Below are 21,425 nucleotides of genomic sequence, written 5' to 3'. Positions count from 1 at the left end.
GACTTGCAGTAGCATGTGTTCCCTGTCTCATCAGCCTATATGCTCCATGGAAAACAGAATGACAATTTAAATATTCCAAAATGTTTAATGACCAGAGACACACAACATTCTCACTGAACTCTAATGACTCTTCCTTCTTGTATACCTAGCTCTACATCTTCTCCTTCTGTAGCAATCTGTAATTTGATACAACACCTGAAAACATATTTTTGACTTGTTTATTCTGAAAAAAAATCACATACTATCTGAACTGACCCCAGTGATATGACAGTTGACATTTTCTTAATTTTAAGAACGGCATCTTTTTTCCTTGCTGTAGGGAATAGTACTTTGGTGTCAGAATCAAGTGCGCTGGAGTTGGCCTCTAGCCATGACCTCCTGTGCAGGGGTCACCATCTCCTGATTCTTTTTTCCACCTCCGATAAGAGAAACAGTCTTTTGCTTGAAACCTCACAGTTCTAAGTCAATCCATATCTAGTCTCTGAAAGACTGACGTAGTCTCTTTGCCTTGACAGATGTCCAGAGTCTACAAGGCCCGAAACTGTAAGACCGTGTTTTCTCCCATGCAAGAAAGACTGCCTTGTGACTGCTTTTAGCGAGTGGACACCCTGCCCACGTCTGTGTCAGCCAGGTAGGTGGTGAATGCTCTCAGCCTGCTTTCTTTCCTAGCCATTTGAACCAGTTCTCACTACAGAACATGTGGGGGACTGTGGGATGTGAACCTCTTCTCATCTGTCTGGGTGTTAGGATGATAAGAAAGTGAGTAAAGGGATATACATAGTCCCATATAAGCAGTTCTTTAGATCTTAGAAAATATATTCAGATTCATGATTTGATTCGTATACTTTTTATGAATACATATGTGTTATGGTTTAGAAAGAGGCGGCGCAGTTCCCCAAGGACCATCAGTGGTTCGTGAGGAACAGCGGGTCCTGGGGGTAGGGGGAGCGGCAGGGTGGGGAGGGGAGGGAGACACACTATGCAGAGAGTGTGGGTATGGAGTTTGTTTAGAAGGGGGAGAGGGAGAGACAGACAGACAGACAGACAGACAGACTGGGTGGGGACAAGAGAGACAACAGCCACCTCTTCAAAAGAGGGATGAGGAGAGAGAGGCTGGAGGAAGATCTACTTGCCACAGCACAAGGGGGAGAGTAGGCTTGTCTCTTAAAGGGGCAGGATACCCAGGTGGTGGTGGGGCAGACCATTACAATATGTCCTACTATCATATGTCTGAAAGACCTCTTTAAGTAGTAACAACTAGCTAACTATCATTATCAATGTCTTATTTGGAACATTATTCCTATGGGATTCCTTCTGAAGCTTAATTACAACCGCAGAGCTGCTGTGTGTACTCGACTTAGTTGAACACACTTAATTAACATATAGAGCTTAATCACTGTGTTTAAACTGGTAATAAGCATAACTGCATGAAAAAAAAAACAGAGCAACTGTGTCAATAATCCTTGAACAAGTACAAACACTGGAAACATAAGATTTATCTTTCTTTGTATTTATTTTGGGTGGTGATTTATGTGCCTGGGTGTTATGCAGGACACGGAAGAGCCACGTCTAAGCTGTGTATAGTAGACTAAGTTTCCCAGACTTAGCTAAGCTTCCAGATGAGATAATTCATAGCTGCGATGTTCTGTCTTAGTCTGAGGTTTGGAGTGAACCCCTAGTCCTGGTCCCTAAGATTTTACCCCTGCTGCAATAAGGAAATGGAATTCTAGCAAAAACAAGATCAATCAAAGCGCTAGCCATGGTGCCCAGACGTGATTTTCTCTGAGACACCCATGATCATGGGGGTGGCACTTTACAAGCAGGGAGTGACTTTCTCTGCTGCCGCACTAGCTCAATGGAGAAATGAAGTGTTCAGCCGTGCATAGAAAACCTGTCAGACACTGAAAACGTCCTGCTTCCCCCTGGAAAATCACAGCCACGTTTGTCTGGGTTTCCTCATCCTTTCATCTGTAGCGTGACTTTATTAGGTAGGGCCAGCATTGCCACAGATCCAAAGTCACCTGATCTCTTCAGGACTCTCAGCGTGCTGGCTACTACCTTCAGTGTCTTAGGCTACAAAGACGCCACCTGCACGTGGAGTTTTACATCTGTGCCATTCACCTTCTGAACATTTCCACAGAGTTAATAGAATAGCTCTGCTTAAGGGCAGAATCGCGAATAAATATATTGAATCAGAAGGAATTTAGAGGATTATCTAACTGATCTTTGGGAGAAGAGAATGCTAATCTCTTCCAGAAACTCTGCATTTACATTGTGGAATAAAGAGCCAAAGTAGATGAGCCGGGTAAGTGGGGTTTGCTACAGCCAGGAAAGACAGTGGAACCAAAAAGCAGCCTCTGTTCTGATCAGTGTTGAAGAGCGTGTTGAACAGGGTGGTGGTGCGCACACCTTTAATCCCAGTACTCACGAGGAAGAGACAGGCAGATCTCTACATTTTTAAGGCCAGCCTGAACTACAAAGTGAGTTCCAGAAAGGCTCCAAAACTACAGAGAAATCCTGTCTTGAAAAAAAAAGAGTTGAAGGAATTGACCTTAAGTTTTAATAGTAATATAGACTAAATATTGGGAAAATGCAGGCGAATGGTTGAAGAGTCTCCTGTTTTATGGTTTTTTTTTTTTTTTTTTTTTTTTTTTTTTTTTTTTTTTTTTTTTTTTTTTTTTTTTTTTTTTTAGTTTCTGACTCATCAGGGCTTAGCATAATCCCTTTGTTCAGTAGTTACAAAGTGGAAAAAGTGTGATTAAAAAAAAAATACCCCCTTGGAAGCCGAAATTTAGTGTGGTGTCATCAAAGTCCCCTGTCACCTTGGAAACCAGATTAGTTTGGTTGAGCTGGGGCACCCTGGCAAGCAGGAATTACTTCAGCCACTGCCTGATGGTGTAGGGTGTAGTCTGCATGCAACAAAATTTGCTCTGCATTTTAAGACTTTTTCTTACCTTGGCTGGGGGTTTGAAAATCACAGCCTATAATATAACTGTTTTTGGAGCAGCTTTAAATTTGACTCCAATTCCCAGAAATTCAATTAGTTGTTTACATGGTAGATGTTGCAATGATAATAATTTCAAAGTCTCGGTGGTGTCTTTTTGCCTCTAACTCTTCAAACCTAGATAAGCCTTTTCACAGTTGTGCAGCCAGAGACCTGAAGAGGTAAAGATTCAATTTTTAGACTTCTTCCAGCTTCCTGCTTATTCTTGTGTTTAGTCACATGCCTGGAACATGTTCTTAAAGAAGCTTGGGTTAATCAGAGGATGCTAAGAGGTGGGGATTTTTTTTTTTTTTTTTTTTTTTTTGCAAAGAAGCCTGTTGTTCTCAAATGCTCCTACCCTTGGATCACCTGGAAGCTCAGTGAAGTACAGATTACTGTCCTTATGCATAGGAATTTGGCATCAGTAGCTGTGGGATAGGGGCCAGGCATTTGCACTTGTATGGGGCCTAAAGGGCAAACCTTCATCCTGTGCTCCAACCACTGGTCTGCAGGGCCTCAAAACCCCCTGCTTCTCACCCCCTCTTCAACTTCTTTCATTTCAGAAATCTGGGGACTGTGAGTATTTAACACAGGGGTTGCGCAAAGAGGGAAACTGACTCCAAAGTCTATTAGACCAGAAGCAAACTTTATTCCAATAAAAAATAAAAAATAAATAAATCTCCATAGGGCACAAAAAGCTTTTCAGATAGCCGAGACCACAGCCAGAGATGGACTTGTAAGGCTATGAACTCCCTCTTTTTATAGCAAGAAGCAACAAGCATTAGGCATGAACAAAGAAATTTTTACAATCGCAAGGTAAAACTCAGATACAAATTGTCCTTCTTTGCAACTTCCATTAACAGAGATTTTTAGTTAAACTGGTGTTTTTTATTTAAACCTATGTTTCTCTCTGGCACTTTCTGACGGTGTTTACCAAAGCTCTAAAGTCCTCTGATACAGTCAGTTTCACATAGCAGGGAAGGGTATGGGAAAATGAATAGCCAAAAAGTCAGGTACATCCCATCATTTAAAAGTCAGCTCATATCAATGGCTGGTCATGAGTGGCCAGGGGTTCTCTAAAAGCTGACCCTTAGTTTGCAGAGTGACCCTTAGTTTACAGAGGGCCGCTTCAGCCTTGCAGACAGAGCTATAGGTTGTAAAGCAGAGTAACCCACTGTTAATAGTTAATTCTTAGGTTTCTGAGAAAGATGCTGACAGCCTGCTCTCATTATCCTGGGCTTACAACTTTATTTTTCTTTATTTCTACATTCTTATTTTTGGAATCTACATCTCTCTAGTCTTATCTTGGACTCTTCAGAGACTCCATTGTGGATGAGTTGTATTTACAGTTTGGCATCTCAAATGTCCTGCTAATCTCTTCCGCCTCAGTTTCTTCATTTGGGAAATGGGTTTAGTAGTTGCACACATCCTAAGGAAATAAACTTAAATCACCACCTCACACATAGTAGACATTAGATGGGTGACCAAGACTGTTGGCACGTATGCGGTAGGAGGCTGACATTGTAAGGAGATGCTAAAGCATAGGTTCTCTGTCCCTGAGACTGTCCTTCCTGGAATGCTTTGAGTAGGACTTCAGAATATTGCATTTCAAACCTGAAACTGAAAGCAGACCCCTGAGGAGCTTGTGAAAGGCAGATTCTAATACAATAGACCTGGGTTCTGGGTCTCTTTCTAAGACCTGGGTCTCTTTCTAAGCTCCAAGCTATTTCCTATACTTTGGGTGCAGAACTCTAGTAGAGCGGAATTTATTAGCGATTTTCTTAGTAAGAAAATGTCAGCTTCCAAGTTAAAAGTGAGTTCATAGATTTAGGTCAGACCCTCAGGAGGAAACATGAGTGCCATGGTAGCATGGTTGAGAAAAATGTTTGGTCCCTACCGAAAACTCAGGAGGTAGGGCAGAGTGGAGTAACTTGTAATTTCAACTCATCAGGGCAGATAATTTATGGTTGTAGGTTGGGTCAAAGTTGAGGGACAGTGATGTGATGTATGTATTCCTGAAAGTTGTCTTTGAATCTGTTAAAAAATACCAAATGACTGTTCCTGGATTCTATTGTCAGACATTCTGACTTAATTCGTCTGTGGTATGATTGGGAAATCACTAGATTATGTGAATCTCCAACCTAATCCATCCTAAACCCCCAGAAAAGCCAGGATGGTTCAGAGGCCTAGTACATTAGCGATGATTTGTATCTTAGCAATGAGTGAGCTGTGTCAGGTTTTATTTTGTCCTGCTTGGGATTATGAGCTAAATCCCTTAGACTAAAAGGCATTTTCAAGTCATGAACCATCTCTGGCTAGTAGCCAAACAGATTTCTTTTCTTATGCTTTCTTATCTAAATCTGCCCTGAAAGCATTAATAATCATTCCACATCCTTTTCTACACAAATCAAAGTTCGATCAGGGCTCAGCCCTGTGTGGCCTCTCTAATTTTTAAGTCTCTGTCATAAATTAATCGGATCTTAAAAAGCTTTTCATGGTGCTTCTTTTGCTATTTTCTCCATGCCTTCTTCAGCCTATAAAGCAAATGCCTGCCTGAAAGGACCTAAGGTTGGCTCAGTAATGACAAGTGCAATATGCTTCTTGCCATCTTCCTTACCCCCGTGGAATTTCCTCAGTGTACTCTAGACTGAGGATCACCACAGACCACCCTGGGCTCAATCTGCAAAGGTTAAAGGGCATTTACAGCACTGAAACTCCCTAGAGATAAATCTTCCAGGTAGTGGGATCAGAAATACTCCTTTACAGCTTAATATTTTTCAGTTTATCTTTGTATACATTTTAGTCTACTAGAAGACAGCATTGCTAATTTCTTATTGCAAGTTAATTATCTTAGTCAACGCTGTCATTACTATCATAATTCATGGGAATCCTCCTGCCTCAGCTCTGGAGTGCTGGACCTAGAGATATGAGTCACTGCACCTGGCATGGTTTCTCTTTAAAGCCAATGACGTTATTCCTACAAGATCTCTATCAGGCTGCCTTGCATGGGACTTATTTTGTATTTTCAACATTTAATTAGTATCATCACACATATAACTTAATAAAATGTTAAATATCATGCATTAATAATTAATAGAAAATACCCCATGACTGCATAGGACAGGGATCACACCGCTGGGTGTTCTTGCTTTGTCTATACTCTCCTATTTCATCTTCTCTCCTGACTTCACTAATCAAAAATTTTTCTCAGATGTATAGATGACTTTATGGAAGAACGGATATAGAGGAGGTAAGGGAGGTAAAATGATTAGTCTGGAGATTGAAATGAAGCATATACAAAGCATATCTTCTATAACTTCCAGGAAACCTTGGGGTTTTTAATTAATTGTTTGCCAGTCTCCTAATTAAAGACCAAGGGAGTGCCTCCTGCTTTCATCTCCAGGAGTGAGCTGCATGGTAGAGCTATGGTAACAGGAAAGCCTGCAGCAGGAGGCTGTGCTGGGAGTCAGCAGGAAACCTCATTTGATGGTATCCATTTCCTCCAGTCTTAGCCCTGGGAGTTAAGTCTTGAGTTTCCAGGTTCAAAGACAGTGATTAAAAACAAACAAACAAACAAACAAACAAAATCCACTTAGGTCACGTGTCATACAGTTAAGGTTATGAATTTTTTCATGGATTTTGTTTTGTTTTGTTTTTAAATAAAGTTAATCCCTCATTCCCTTGCTCTAATTCCTTTATTATTCCCTCCCAATTTCACGTGCTCATCATTTGAATTTTAGCTTTTCTTTTAATCCACTAAGTCCACTTAACCTTTAGGTGTGTAGGTGAAAGGTCCATCTGAGCACTGCGGTTGAGATTTCAAGAGCACCGCCCCACTCCATGATGGGATTTGTGCCTGGTTTGGTCTTGGGCTACGAGCTCATATGGGCAACTTCTCTGCAGTGTTCACAACACACTGTTTCCTTGTCGCCATCTGCCACCTCTGGCTCTTCGGCTCTTGCTACTTCCTCTTCAGTGATTAGCCTTGAGCCTTTGGAGAAGGGTTGGCATAGAGATGACCCATTCAGGCCTCAGCAATGCATAGTCTTTTTTTCATATATTGACCAGTTGTGGGTCTCCATGTTAATCTCCAACTGCTACTAAAAACAAAAAAAAAATCTCGAGTGTGATTTGAGATGCACTAAGAGATAGATAGAAAATTAAGTCATTAGGAGTTGATTTAATCAAGTTTATTTGGCAAAATAATGTAGGTTCTCCCCCAGGACCTATGACCTACTAGCAACAAATAATTGGCCAAGATCTTAGTTCAAGGTATGTGGTTTACCTTGTGGAAAAGGACCTAAATCTAATCAGAAAGTGACTGCAACGCCCCCCCGCCCATTACATTCCTGCCACTATTGTACCAATTGGCATCTCTACCAGGTAGGTTGCTGTTGTAGCTCGCAGTGTTCACAGAGGGATAAGACTGATGTTTGTTTTCTTTTTTTGGCTTTCCAGCACAATGAAAGCTAGCTAGTGGGCATGAAGTTTCCAGCATGGTACCAGCTTGATTCTTTGTGTTTTATGACTTGGTAGGGGATGTCATCAGCAATAGGATACTAGCATGACGTTCTGGAGGAAAACAAAAGAACAGGGACAATAGCCAGTACTCTTTGAGTGTTTATAAAACCCCATACCAACAACTCCAAAGAGAGATCCGACTGCTACCATTCTACCATTGGCCTTTAGCCTATGGTGTGTGAGGGACTGTCCTCCATTTTACTGTAAATTCACTTAAATTCTTTCTCAGAATGCGTGTCTGTGGGTATTATAGGGAGATTCTACAGTAGTGGGTTTTCAGATGACTTTTCCAATGTTCCCCGGTGTTAGCTATTCCTTCCCACGTTCTCTTTTCTACCTGTTCTTCCATGACCACCCCATCCCATCCTCCATCCCACTTCACACCAGTTATGCTCCCTTGCCTTTCTCTTGAATTGTCCCCTCTTCCTGACCTCCACAGTGCCTCTGATTAACACACACACTCAAAGATTCCTGTCGTAGATTCCTGTGTCACACTTCCTTTACACACTTCTTATCACACTTCTCTCCTTTTAAACCTTGAGTGGAAATTACAAGTTACTTGAAACTTACTGCCTTTCAGCTTCCTCCGTAAGTTGAGATAACCTATCGCTTATTTTACAAATATGCCTTATAAGGAGGCCGAGACATATAGAAATATGCCAGGCTCATGGACATATATTAGAGTCCTTACCATGATTATCGAGTGGTGGTGATGATGATGATTATGACAATAGGGGATCCTGAAAGTCAGGATCTTTCCAGTATGTCTTTCCAGTATATCCTGCAGTATTGAATCTTCTCCATGCTGAGGTTATGACATTTGTTTCCATGCCTCTGTTTTCCTTGGATAGACCAATGAGCAGCAGGGAATAAGAATTTTCAGTTCTCCTGTGGTTGGCACATGATAGGTATTAAGATTTATTTGGTTAGTAACTGTCCCTTCTTCAAATCCTCTTGTTTTGAAAGAGTTTCCCCTATAGATACGGTTATCTTGGGAGGTTGTAGAAACTCTAGGACTGGGCCTTGCTGGAGGAAGTCATTCACTGAGTGTGTTCACAGTTAGAGTATCTCTAGAACAACTTCATTCCTCCCAACCTTCCCTGCTATGGTGCTCAGCCCCATCATGGCCTAAAACAACAGAGCTCAGACTGTAGGCAGGAACCTCTGAAACTTGTGATCAAAATTAGATCCTTTCTTTTTCCAAGCTGCTATGTTAGGTGTTTGTCACAGTGATAAAATGCTTAACAGAGTGACCCCTAACTAGTGCTAATAAATTCCAGGTCTCTTCTCCCATCGTTCCTAGCTCCAGGATAGCTAGAGCTGTTTCCTCAAAAAACAAACAAACAAAAAAAGGCAAAGCAAAATTTCTTTCGCAGATTATTTGTCAGGTTTAGTACAGTTAGGACTGATCATTTTGAATGTCCAAGATAAAAATGTTCCAGACTGGACTTCCACATTCCTCCCACTCAGCGCATGTAGACACAAACTCCTCTTTGATTTTCCATTTCAGGCCCATTGTTTCCCCTCCCCCTCCCTCCTCCCTACAGGTACATTCAAACCTCTGTCCATAGGAGCAGTGGATAATAAAATACTAATTCATTCCCAAATGATGATGGCTCTGATGTGCTTTAATGATCAAGCTCTTGAGCACTGAACTCTGCCTCGAGATAAGGTTGAAGGCAACACTTTCCTTTTTCAATAAAGAAACAAAATGTGCTGCTGAGTTTCCAGGTAGTGAATTATGGGTAAGGTTTTTTTCTTCCAGAGTGGTTTTCTCTAAGAAATCAATTGAGATGTGTAACCCACCATGCCTCTCAACTAAGCCCTGATATACTGAGAGCCTTTGTCTCTCTGTGGGTGCCCCTGGGTGTAAGTTTCTCTCTTTAGTGTGTAATTTAAACTTCACAGATCACTGGGTAGCCCCCATGTTCGATAAATATTCCTGATAATTTAGTAGGAAGAATGACAAACTCTTGTGAAGAATCCAGATATCAATCACCTTCTACCAAACCATGGAATTCTGCATAGAAATTTTAAAGTCATCCTCTCTCAACAAATACTAGGCACCTATTATGGAATGAGGTTATCTTTATTAAAATTTGTTTAAATTATTTTCTTACCATGAGATTTTTCTAAAGTTATGACTTCTTTGCCTGTCTCTGTTAAAATTCAACACAACGTCAAATCCGTGTGTATATATGTGTGTATATGTTTAGATGTATGTATGTGTGTATGTATGTATGTATGTATATGTATGTATATGAACATTCTCTCAGATTCTCCTGACTCGTTTTGTCTGAACAAGAAGGAACATGGCTTAGGATGAAAATTCCTGCTCATGACTCAGAACTCTCATCCTGCATTGTTACTGTCCACCCAGGAAGTATTTCACAAGGAAGTCCCTGTACCTACTTGTTTTTCCTTCTGATATAGACATAGATAATTATGGATATAGGGAGTCCAGAGTTATCAGCCAAATTCTTCTTGCTCTCCCCCAATAGTCCCAGGAGGTAAACAAGTTTTATCAACAGGTGAGAGACTCAGTAAGATGAAAAAAATCGTTCCACGTTTCTCAGTGTTCTAGGTCAAACAGAACAGGCATCTTTGAGTCTACAGTCAGCTTTCAACACATAGCTCACCTTGTTTGTCTATTCCTAGGTGGAGAATTTGAGTTCTGGTACTTGTGAAGTGGATGTTGCACCTTATAGATTTCCCATGACTTTGTGTGTGTGTGTGTGTATGTGTGTGTGTGTGTGTGTGTGTGTGTGTGTGTGTGAGAAAGAGAGAGAGAGAGAGAGAGAGAGAGAGAGAGAGAGAGTATGTGTGTGTACAGATATGCATGTGAATGCAGATGTCAGTGTGTATATACATATGTGTGTGTGTATATACAGGTATACATGTGAGTGCAGATGTGGGTATGGTTGGGGGGGCATTTCACAGACCCATCCATCTTGTGTTTCTGTGACAAGGTCTCTTATCGAGTTTCATGTTGGGGTTAAGCCCCACTAAACCTCTCAGGATTCAGAAGGATGGCTATCGCAGGCAAAATCTGATTAATAAGATCTGAGGGTAAATAAAATAAATTAGCTCTCATAAGTCTTTTTATCATGTCCCATTTATTCTTTCTGTGCTCTCTCTAATGCTGTCTTGATGTCCCCCTTTCGATGTTTCTCCTTGATGTTTCTCTTCATATTCCTTGCTGTTCTACCCATCCCACAAGGTTTCCAGTTTGTATGCCCACATGGACATAGTTAACAATTTTCTCCTAAATAACAGTGGTACCAAGCATGCATTTCTTAGGGATAACAGGATGGGTAAAAGACTGACAAGGTAGGCACCCTATGTCTCAGAGGGGGCGTGGCTGTGAAGTTACCCAGCAGACTCTGGGAGGATTAGGATGGAGCTTGGCTCTCCATGCTAAGCATCAGGATGCTGTATCTGCTGGCACCCAGGTGAGAAGGAATTACTTTCTCTGGGGCTGGTTTAGTGAACCAACCTTTTCCTGTATATTTTAGGGGTAAAGGTACAAACAGTTAATTTCCTAGACTCGGACCTTGCGTTATGTGAAAAGTGAAGGAAGTACAGAATATTAATAGCTTGTTAGGGTAGATCAAAGGCCAGTAGGTTATTCTCTCCTAAGTCGGCTGTTAGAGAATTCAGGGCCACCCAGACCTGTTTATCAGTAAGAGCAAACATACCATTTCTCCTGCTGAGTGCCTCCTGCTCAGGGTTCCTTTCTTGTCAATGAGTCTTGTCAATAAGGATAATTGTGAGGGTCCAGCTTTATGTAGATTTGACTATGAGAACAAAGGTTTGGCTGAGTGAATGCTTTCACACCAGGGCCTGCAGTGTGGAAAAGGTCATCCAATTGCCCGTACAGGAATAAGTTATCTCAACGAATGATTTATACACTGCTGGGATATTTCGGGATGAATCCCATTACGGAAGGGAGAAGAGCCATGACTTCACAAGGTTTCTACAGAATTGGCAGTGACTTGACTATCCAAAAGGCAGTGTTTCCAAAGCTCAGCAAATTGGGTGCCCCACTACTCCAGTTAGTTTGCCTAGTGATCTGTGAGCTGTATAATGCTTGTGCCTCACAGTAGTCTCTCCTTGACCTGGAGCTCTCTAAGTAGGTTAGGGTGGATGGCCAGAGAGGCCCAGTGATTCTCTGGCCTCTACCTCCACAGCACTGGGCTTACAAATGCCACACCACCACATCTGAGGGTTTTGTTTTGTTTTGTTTTGTTTTACAAATATATTGGGGGTCAAACTTAGTTTCCATGGGAGCCAAACAAGTTGCTTTCATATATTGTCCCATAGGTGTGTGATGTCCAGTCACAAAGGAAAGTCATTTGTTACCCTATATGAGGAAACATTCTCCTCAAGGGTTCCCTCGTGGACACAGAGCCTCCATAGGGGTAAACGCCAACTCAGGAGACTCAGTGATTTGCCCTTGGTTTAGGATGGAAATCTAGATACACTTAACTCTTAGGGAATTGTGGAGTTTTGCTTCATCTCACTGCTTATCATATTTACAATAGCTATAATTTATTGATATGAAATAGCTTATGCAATTCTTTTGGTTTTCTTTAAAATTGTATTTTTATATATTCCTAGGCTACAGTGTGACATTTTGATAAATGATGTCTATATGGTATAATGTTTCAATACACTAATCAGCATATCTATCACCTTACCTGACTATAATTAATAATACACATTTCAAAATGCTATGATATAGTTTTAAATGTTTTCATTAACCTATTTAATTCTTACCTCAACCTTATGTTGAACGCCATTATTTTTTCATTTTCTGTCTGAGTAAACAGAAGCTGAAACATAGAGCCCCCATTGGCAAAGCTTAGGTGTATAAGAAACACTTGGAGCCCTGAGACCCTAAGCATTTATACAGCTGCAAACATTGAGCCTATAGGCTTCAGGGCTGTTGATTCCGCATAGAGTGCTGAGGTAAACAGTCCTGGAATGATGGCCAGCACAGTTTCCTTAGGGACAACCATGGAAGATGTGAGAGAGGGAGGGTGCTCTTCAGAAGTTAACAGTAATATAACTGAAAACACCAGGACGAGCCTGCTCCCCTCTGCTTAGAATGTCTTTTTCTCTCCACCACCACAATCATACCAGGCTGTGCTCTCCTCTCCACAGAGCTCACCCTGACCCTTCTGCTACAAACAGCCATCCTCTTTCCCTAACTCCCATGGGTCACCTCTCTGGATAGTTGCCTAGCTTGGAGCTTCCTAGAGAGTTGCTTTGTGACCCTCTGAAGAGTCTGAACTCGGTGATCTGAATAAATCCTTGCTCCTTCCTATTCCCACTACCAAGAATATCTAGTCAAAATAAGGGATAGATTAGAATTTGGCAACCCATAGCAAATACAGATGCCAGCTCTAACAAAATATCCAAAGCAGTCCTACAAAATACAAGAGAAAGAGGCCCACATCCATAAGCAATCTTTTCTGTTGTGGAAAATTACTTTAAGATGTGTCACATTCATTTATGCAGTGGAATATTTGTTTAATGGTGTAAAGATGTATTGCATTCTTTTAGGTTGCATTTGTTTATCTCTGTGAAGCTGTGTTGACTACCTAAAATACCTGATTGAGCTAATAAAGAACTGAACAACCAATAGCTAGGCAGGAGAGAGAAATAGGCAGGGCCAACATACAGAGAGAATAAATAGGAGGAAGACAGAGAAGAGGGAGGAACGATTTAAAAAAAAAAGGAGGTGAGGAGGATACCAGGGGCCAGCCACACAGCCACACAGTTAGACACGGAGTAAGAAGAGTCCTCTCCTAAGCTACGTGTCTCTACCTCCTCAAGCCGCTGTCCCACCATCAGTCATGGATCAGGTAATGCAGTTTGTTGAGCCAAGTCAGCAGTTCGTAAAGGACTCAATTAGGCTGGTAAAAGATGCACCAAGCCCGACAGAAAAGAATTCCACAAGATTGCCATGGCCACAGCCGTAGGATTTGCTATCATGGGATTCATTGGCTTCTTTGTGAAACTGATCCATATCCCTATTAATAACATTATTGTGGGTGGCTGAGTGCTTTCTCTTCCCTGGAACTAGGAGCAAATGAGGGTGTGAGAAGCTTATGAAGTAAAAAGTTGCCTGTATACTTTATGTTTCTCTCTCCTTTTCCCCTCCCCAAGAGGTTTTGTATTTCTAAACTAAAATAGTTTCAAAATAAACATTTTTCCCATGACACACACACACACACACAAAAAGAAACAGAGTAAGAAATGAAGAAAGGTATATAGAATACAGAAAGGTGAAAGCCCAGAAGCAAAAAATAGATGGGATAATTTGAGAAAAACTGGATAGAAATAAGCCAAGCTAAGGCTAGGCATTCATAAATAAGAATAAATCTCCATATATTTATTTGATGGCTTGGTGGCAAACCCCTAAAGAGTAAAAAAAAAAAAAAAATCAACTATACTTTTTTCACTAGAATTTTCAAGAAAATTTTGTATGATACTAAGCACAAAGTGATACAGATTTAGAAATTGGGATTCTTTGTTTTCTAGTAACACAGCTGCAAAGGAAACACTTCCCATGTTGTCTATGTGTTATTTACTTACTCATTATTCCCTGTGTCCACCATCTTTTTATTATTAATTGTAATGGAATTGTAGGGTTATTGCATGCAAGCAAAGCTTCTGGGTCATTTGAATTTCACCTTTCAACAGAAGTTACTAACTGAGGTACAGGTAGCTGTTCTCACTAATATGGCCTAAGGAAATTCAGTGCAAGATTTAATAGGGAGGCTTCTTGTTTGATACCATGTAACTCTCAAATTTGAGAGAATCAAAAGGAAAGTTACTGTAACAGGCATTCCTTGTAGTCATGACTGACCCCCAAGGTAAAACTTAAAATAGTTGAATTTGTCCCTTTAAGTAGCTCTCATGGATACCCAGGTTAGAACAATACAGGCTGTTTGTTTCCACCCTAGAAAATATTGATTCTGACATTAGAACTGGACCCTCAATATCTGAATTTTTAAACAAACTTCCTCAGTGATTCTAGGATACACTGAAGTTAAAAAAAAAAAACCACTGTATTGGAGAAATACTTTATTTAATCATTGACCAACAGAATTTTTCCCTCCGAGACAGGGTTGTTCTGTGCAGCAGCTCTGGCTGTCCTGGAACTCATTCTGTAGATTAGGCTGGCCTTAAACTCAGAGAAATCCACCTGCCTCTCTCTGCCTCCTGAGTGCTGGGATTAAAGGCGTTCGCCACCACTGCCGTGAAGAGACATGAGCACAGCACACACTATAACTCTTATAGTTAAGTCTATTCCGTTTATAAGGACCAAAAGCCTTGGAGCTTCACCAGCAAACAAAAATGAAACAGGGTTGGGGGAGAAGCTGATTTGAAGTTACAGCAGGACACCCTATGTTTTTAGAAGCTAGCAAACAAAATATGTCTGGATGTTTGGGAGTCAGAAACACATCTGAGTTTCCTCTTGGTTCAGCATGTTAGCTCTGGCCTTCAGCACTCTACATCCGGAATGATCGTCCAGTCTCCCCTCTATGAAGCCCGGCTCAGCACTCAGTCTTAGCAGAAATATCCTCAGAGACATTGTTCAAGTTACCAAGACACCTGTCATTCAGTTGCTGCCTTCATGCAATACCTCACTTCTCAGCAGCATGTAGGAGTAGCACTTCCAACAAAGTCCCCCCTTGGAGAGGAAGGAGACAGTGGTTCCTGGAGGCAGAAGGTACTGATGCCCTGATGCCGGGTTATGCCCTTAGATGAGCTTTGTGTGGTGTAGGGGTCAGGCTTGATTCTCCAAGCCACTCAAAGTCAACTTTGGAGGGGACCCCTTCTCCCGGTTACCCACACATCCTCTATGTGCAGATCCTCAAGAAGAGGATAGGAGGCTTTGAGTACAAAAGCCAACTGTTTTCACCACACAGCCTCAGGCATAGAAGAAAGATGTTGTAAATTAGATAGAAATACAGAAAGGGTAGATGAAACCCCAGAGAGTATAGAGACCACAAAATTCTTCCTGCAGAATAGAAACTGGGAAGAGAAAACGCCTCAGCATGAGCATATAGCTGGGCCAGATAGATGTTGTACTTCAAACAAATCAAACACATATCTGTGTGTACTTGAATTCCTACCCAAATGCCTCAGCTAGGATTCCTATCCATCACTGTCAAAAGCAATGTTGTTTTACAAACATAAACCAGCATACCAAGCATAAACCAGAGCAAATAAAAAAACAAACAAAACCAGTAAACGTGGATTTGGCGGATGGAATTTTAGCTCAACCTGGTGCTCACATCCGACCTCCTTATTTTGTATCTAAACATTGCTTTAAAGCCCTATTAATTTTCTTCACTGAACAGAGAAGCTACATTGCCATATATAATAAATCGTGCAGTATACATGGATATTCAGAATGGTTTGTTATTAGCAAAGATCTCAAAAATGTGACTTTTTTTCCATGTGAATTTTCTTTATCCTTTCAAAATGCTTTTACTTTGGGTCAGTTTCATTTCCATACCTGCATAATCTCTGTGGATGATACAATGTGATCCTTATTTATATTTAGAAATAGTTGCTTTTCAGACACCAAGAAACTTGTGTTAATTAGGATTATATTTTTAGACTTTCAATGTACTTCCAATGAGCAAATAGAATAAATTAGTTTTGAGTTCACTAGAATACTACATTTATTAAATATTTTGCAATTGAAAAGAATAAATTAATTATTTTCTACTTCCTTGGCTTTGGTTCCATTTTAATCTGATTCTAAATTAGAGTGTAGCTTCCAGAGAGTTTGACTCACTGAGTCAGCTAGCACAGCAGGGAGTTTATAAGCGGTTTCCATTGGTATTGCTCAAGAAAGCCCACAGTTAGAGGTAGAGTTAAATGTTGTGACCTAGATATATCAATTTCAAATTTCAGATTTTATAAGAGAAATAATTTATATAAGATAATAAATCAATAGGATTAAATGCATACTAAAATGTAAGTGAAGTGTTCATATTTGAAGACCAACAACTTGAAAATGTTCCCTGAGAAAAAAGTCAGTACTAAATATTCCTGCCAATATCTTCACATTGCTTCCAACAGAAGTTGCTACATAAAGATGAATTAGTTGGGATATTCAAATGGCAGGTTTTCAGTGATAAGAAATAAATATCCCCAAAGAAGTATGCCAGGAGTGATAGGATAATTGTCATTTAACCTTTCCAAGTTAAATTTAATTTGCTGATATATAAACTCTGTTATGACTTTACTTGGAGACCTGATGAATAATAAGCCTATAAATGACAGCTACACACATGGCTACAAGTTCTGTTGGGAGTGCACTTAATGCTAACTTCTAATGGCTGTCCAGGCACCTTATATGATATCTTCTGGTGAATTGTTCTGGCATTTGACTGTATTCATCCTGGCACCTAATTATAGCCTGTCTGGAGCATGCCTCTGATTTGTTCATATCTAGAAGAAAGCACTTGAACTTCTTAAACTCTAGCGGAATTGTGGGAGTCTCCCGGTGTTGTTACTGCTTAATTGCTTTCAGTTAAACTATAAGAGCCATGGGGCTTATTTGTAACGTAGATGCAGCATGTGGTATTTGTGGGAGCATATACCTCCAAGACGCTTCTTATCCCATGTGAAGAAGCTAGGTCAGCCATACCTGGAATAACTCCCGCCATGTCTTCTATAATGAGTTTCTTCTTCCTAAGTGTAGACTTCATGAATATTCAAGCTCAAGCCTTAAGAATTATGAGTTTTTAAAGGAAAACATTTAGAAGTTTGCATTCACCTATGTGTGTTAAAGAGAGAAAAATAGCTTTTTAGTAGAAAAACGAGGCAGTTTAGTAATTATTTATTGAATTGGCTTTCACAGATTAGGAATTAGGCTGACATGGTCATGATTCATTTTTGGACCATGAAGAGTCCTGCCTTTGCTAAACTCCTCCTTTCTTTCCATTTCAAATCCCGAATAATTGCGAATTAGTCAAGGCACGAACTGGGAAACAGCAAGTTCACAAATCTGTGTCTACTGTCACAGCGCGCACTGGTCAGGGCAGTCGTTCGTGGAAGAAGAACTTCAATGAGCAGGTCGAAAGATGTGTGTCCATTGAGCAGATGGATCATGCAGAGAAGGGGAAGCAGGAAATTAGCCCCGTGTGTCTGGTTCTCCCTCCCAAAGTCATGGTATCAGCACTGCGCAGACTCCCCAAAAAAGAGGTTGGGAAATGTCGTGACCAGCAAGGCAAAGATTGTGGCTTTCCCCATGTGTGGAAGTGATCACTTTTAGAAGTCCCCTATGGCTTGCCACTTGTGAACCTATAGAAGCAGGTTCTTGCAAGCTGTTTCCCTCCCAGCCCTTGCCCTCATCCTTTCTGACCATGTTTCTCCCATCGATTTCAGACCCACGCATGCCACTCTTTCTCTCAGCCATGCACACTGGTACCTTGCCATTCAGGCTTTGACTTCCCTCCATTCCGAGCTCATCATCTCTGTGAGACTCTGACTATCTGACTTAGCATCTGCTCTTTTCTCTTTTTCTTGACCGCTAGATGACTCTTGACTTATGGGAACTGTTTTATTTCTTTTACAGTTGTACAAAACTGTTCTCAATCAATAGAAGACGTACTTCAGGTCTTGAATTCTGGTCTTTTCCTGCACTAGAGACTTGTGGCTCTATAACCTTCCATGCTGCAGGAAGGGGCACTGAACCGGACCTCCCTGTCAGCTATGTGACCTGGAAGGGAAACCATCAACACTCAGCAGTGTGTTTTGCTGCTGGAATACCGTGCAAGGGGGGCTGGGAGCAGTGAGGACTTTATAAGCTTCCTTACAGCACCGGCCATTATCCTGGCCTGAATGCGAGCTCTGAACTGTGCTATTCTTGAGAGCAATATTCTGAATAGTGGCTGCCAAATACAGTGCCTGAATCTTTATTGGGAGAATAAGACCACAGTAATGCATCACTAATTCAGGAAATCTTTATGTAGAACTTATGAAAATTTTACAATAATTGCTATTTACATTAAAGTGAATACTACGAGGGCTCTTAAATCAATGGATTTTTAAATTAAAAATTGGGGGATTTAAATGTCTGTTTCTTTATAACTAGAATAAGCATAGGCCTCTATGCAGACAGAGGTATCTTACCATATTGTGAACCTGAGGAGAGTACACTAGAGAAACTGAGCTTTGGTACATCAAGCCATTGAGCTGGCAGGCCCTAGGTTTAGAGACATGAGGTGGCAGGTTTTTGTGTGAGGATAGCAGCAGGTCTTGCCAAAGGGTAGCATAGCTGAAGCAATGGTAGACAGCTCAGAACCCAGAATACATGACACACATGAAGGACTGCTAAGAGAAATGGTCAGATATACAGGAGAAAAAGTTCTAGGTCAGTCTAAGGAAGCTCAACCTTACCTTGGATTCTTATGGAACAGTTTAAATTTTAAGAATAGGTGTGATACAAATCATACCTGGTTTAGAAAGTAGTGAGGTGAGACAATATTGGAAGTTAGTGGGAAAATTAGACAGCCACTCGATTAGGAGGGCAAGAAATGAGGAGCATTCGTTTCCTTGAATAGAATATGTGACTCAGCACAGCAAGCAAATGAGCACACTCGGCATCAGCGTTGATTAACTGTGTGTCCTCGGGACCAGATGAGCATAACTCAGCACTGTTTAATAGCGTGTCCTCGGGGTCGGATGGGAATAACTTAACATTGTTTAATAGTGTGTCTTCATGACCTGGAGCATATGGGGAATACTGAACCTTTCGTCCGTCCTCAAGGTCCATACTATTAATGATCAGGCAAGCACTTGTCTGAGCGATCTTAGTGCTGAGAGAGAAAGGAGTGAGGAAGTATCTGAAGTCTCGGGAAGAAAGCTTTCCTACCTTCCACTAGTGTCTGTTTCCAGCATGAAAGATAGCTGCGGATGCCCGTGGAATTTCCCAGCAGTACGTATTAGGAACTGTGAATGGTTTGCAATGGCCCCATGCAAATGAAAGTGTAGAATCCATTGTTCAAAACTTACTGGAATTTTAAGATGGAGCCCCACAGCATTAATTCAGTTATAGTCTGAACAGCTCAAGTGCCTAGGATGCTGTACACAGTCCTTTCTGGCTCTTTCTACTGTCTGGGAACCACCGGGAACAGGTTTTGAGTTTTGATTCCTTCAAAGAGTTGCTGTACCTGATGACTAATATAATAATACATGTTTTGTTATTGGCCTGAGAACAAACAAGGACCACAGAAACATGACTTGATATGTTCACTCTGCTGACTGGCAGCAAGGTGGAGCCTTCCACAGCACACAAGATGATGCAGGCTTCCTGGCTCCAAACCCTCTGTACCATTTACCTGTACCTTGGCATATATAAAACCTGGAATTTCTTTCCAACAAAACTGAATTAACAAGACTAGCTCCCTGTCCAACGTGCCGTGGGTAGAATCAACACAAAGATCCTGGTAAATGAAGGGCTTGGGGATTGACTTACTTTCTGTTTTAAAGCTTCTGTTTTCTATCCTGATTATTAAAGTTAGCTTCAGATATCAGTTTGACATCGTCCTGAGTCACGTGGGAAAGGGAACCTCAAATGAGGAACTGCCCCGACCAGACTGGCTCTGTCTATAAGGCATTTTCTTAATTGATAGTTGATGTAGAAGACCTTGCTAACTGTGGGCAGTGACATCCCCTTGCAGGGTCCCTGGGCTGTGTAAGAAAGCTAGTTAGGCATGTCAGAGAAGCCAGTTAGGAAGCTGGCGTCATCCACTGGAACCACCTAAAGGTCCTGATGTGCATTCCTGCAAACAAATAAACAAAAAACATAGGACACTAAACCTTCTGAATTACATGAAATCATATTGTTGATTTGGGGCAAAACAATGGGAGCAGTGAACAGAATTGTTTTTATTGTAATGTAATTAAAATTATTTTTCATCTATGCATTTTAAGACATTTACATCACTATAAATTTGAAAAAGCATTACTTTGCCATTTTCTCTGAAATTTTCATATCCAACCCTTTAATTAATTTCTATAAGTGGGATTGGTCAGCAACCCTCTTTGGTTACCTAAGTAGTTGTGCAGACTTCTATTCCATCCCCTTCCCCCTCTTCCCTCACAATGATGTCACCCTTCCTGTCCCTCCTGCTGTAGCTACAATATGACTCAGTGCCTTTGCACTTACTCTAGTTTCTTCTCTGAATTTTCTTTTCCTGTAAGTTCCATACATACAATCCTCACCACAGCCAAGTTCTTCCAACATCCCTTTCTTCCTACTGAAGTTTAGAATTATAGCCTTCCTCCAGTGTGCACATGCACACACACACAAAATAACTTCTCGTTCCCCTCCTTCCCTTCCTTCATCCCTAGAGCCCTCTCCTTTTCTAATTGTTTAAATTGCACAGTGTTTAGTTGCTTGAAGGATTTCAGCATTCTTCTAGAACACTCCAGACTAACTATACAGTTTTCGTCCCTTAAACAGAGCAGTATGAATTGTAGCTCCAGAATACATTTATGCAGATAGCGGGCTGGAAGGATCTAGTGGGGTCTCCTTTGTTCCTCTTCTTCCTAGAGCCAAAGTCAAGACGTAAGAATGCCTTCACTCTTTCTATCTTTTGGACATGGGTTTTCTTTCTGGTCCACAGACGAAGCGTCTTCAGTCTTCTGTGTGTTATGTGTGTGGCAAGGAACAGAGTCTGACTAAATCCTGCCCGTGCTCTGGCCACAGGCTCTACCTCCTTTTTCCTAATTTAGCATACCTGTTGAGTGCAGGGCTCACCACACTCCCACAGAGACATTTTCCTGAGGGCTTGTGTACGGAAATGTTTTCTCAATGTCTTCCTTTTATAAACAGTCACTTATAAAACATTGTGTAAAAAAATTCAACCATAATCTCAAAAGG

General features: G+C 41.0%; 1 protein-coding gene and 1 pseudogene across 1 annotated transcript in view; both read left to right on the top strand.

Moving 5' to 3' along the window:
- The window catches only part of Thsd7b (thrombospondin type 1 domain containing 7B), a 705,347-nt gene that overhangs the window by 340,630 nt on the left and 343,292 nt on the right, over positions 1-21,425 (top strand). Inside the window, exon 9 of the mRNA XM_038349733.1 lies at positions 516-631. Within this exon, the coding sequence (XP_038205661.1) occupies positions 516-631 (116 nt within the window). The remainder of the gene's footprint in view (positions 1-515; positions 632-21,425) is intronic.
- Positions 13,366-13,571, top strand: LOC119827823 (annotated as a pseudogene).

The sequence above is a fragment of the Arvicola amphibius genome, chromosome 12, assembly GCF_903992535.2.
Source record: "Arvicola amphibius chromosome 12, mArvAmp1.2, whole genome shotgun sequence".
Classification (NCBI taxonomy): Eukaryota; Metazoa; Chordata; class Mammalia; order Rodentia; family Cricetidae; genus Arvicola; species Arvicola amphibius.
This window is presented reverse-complemented; position numbering and strand designations above follow the sequence as displayed.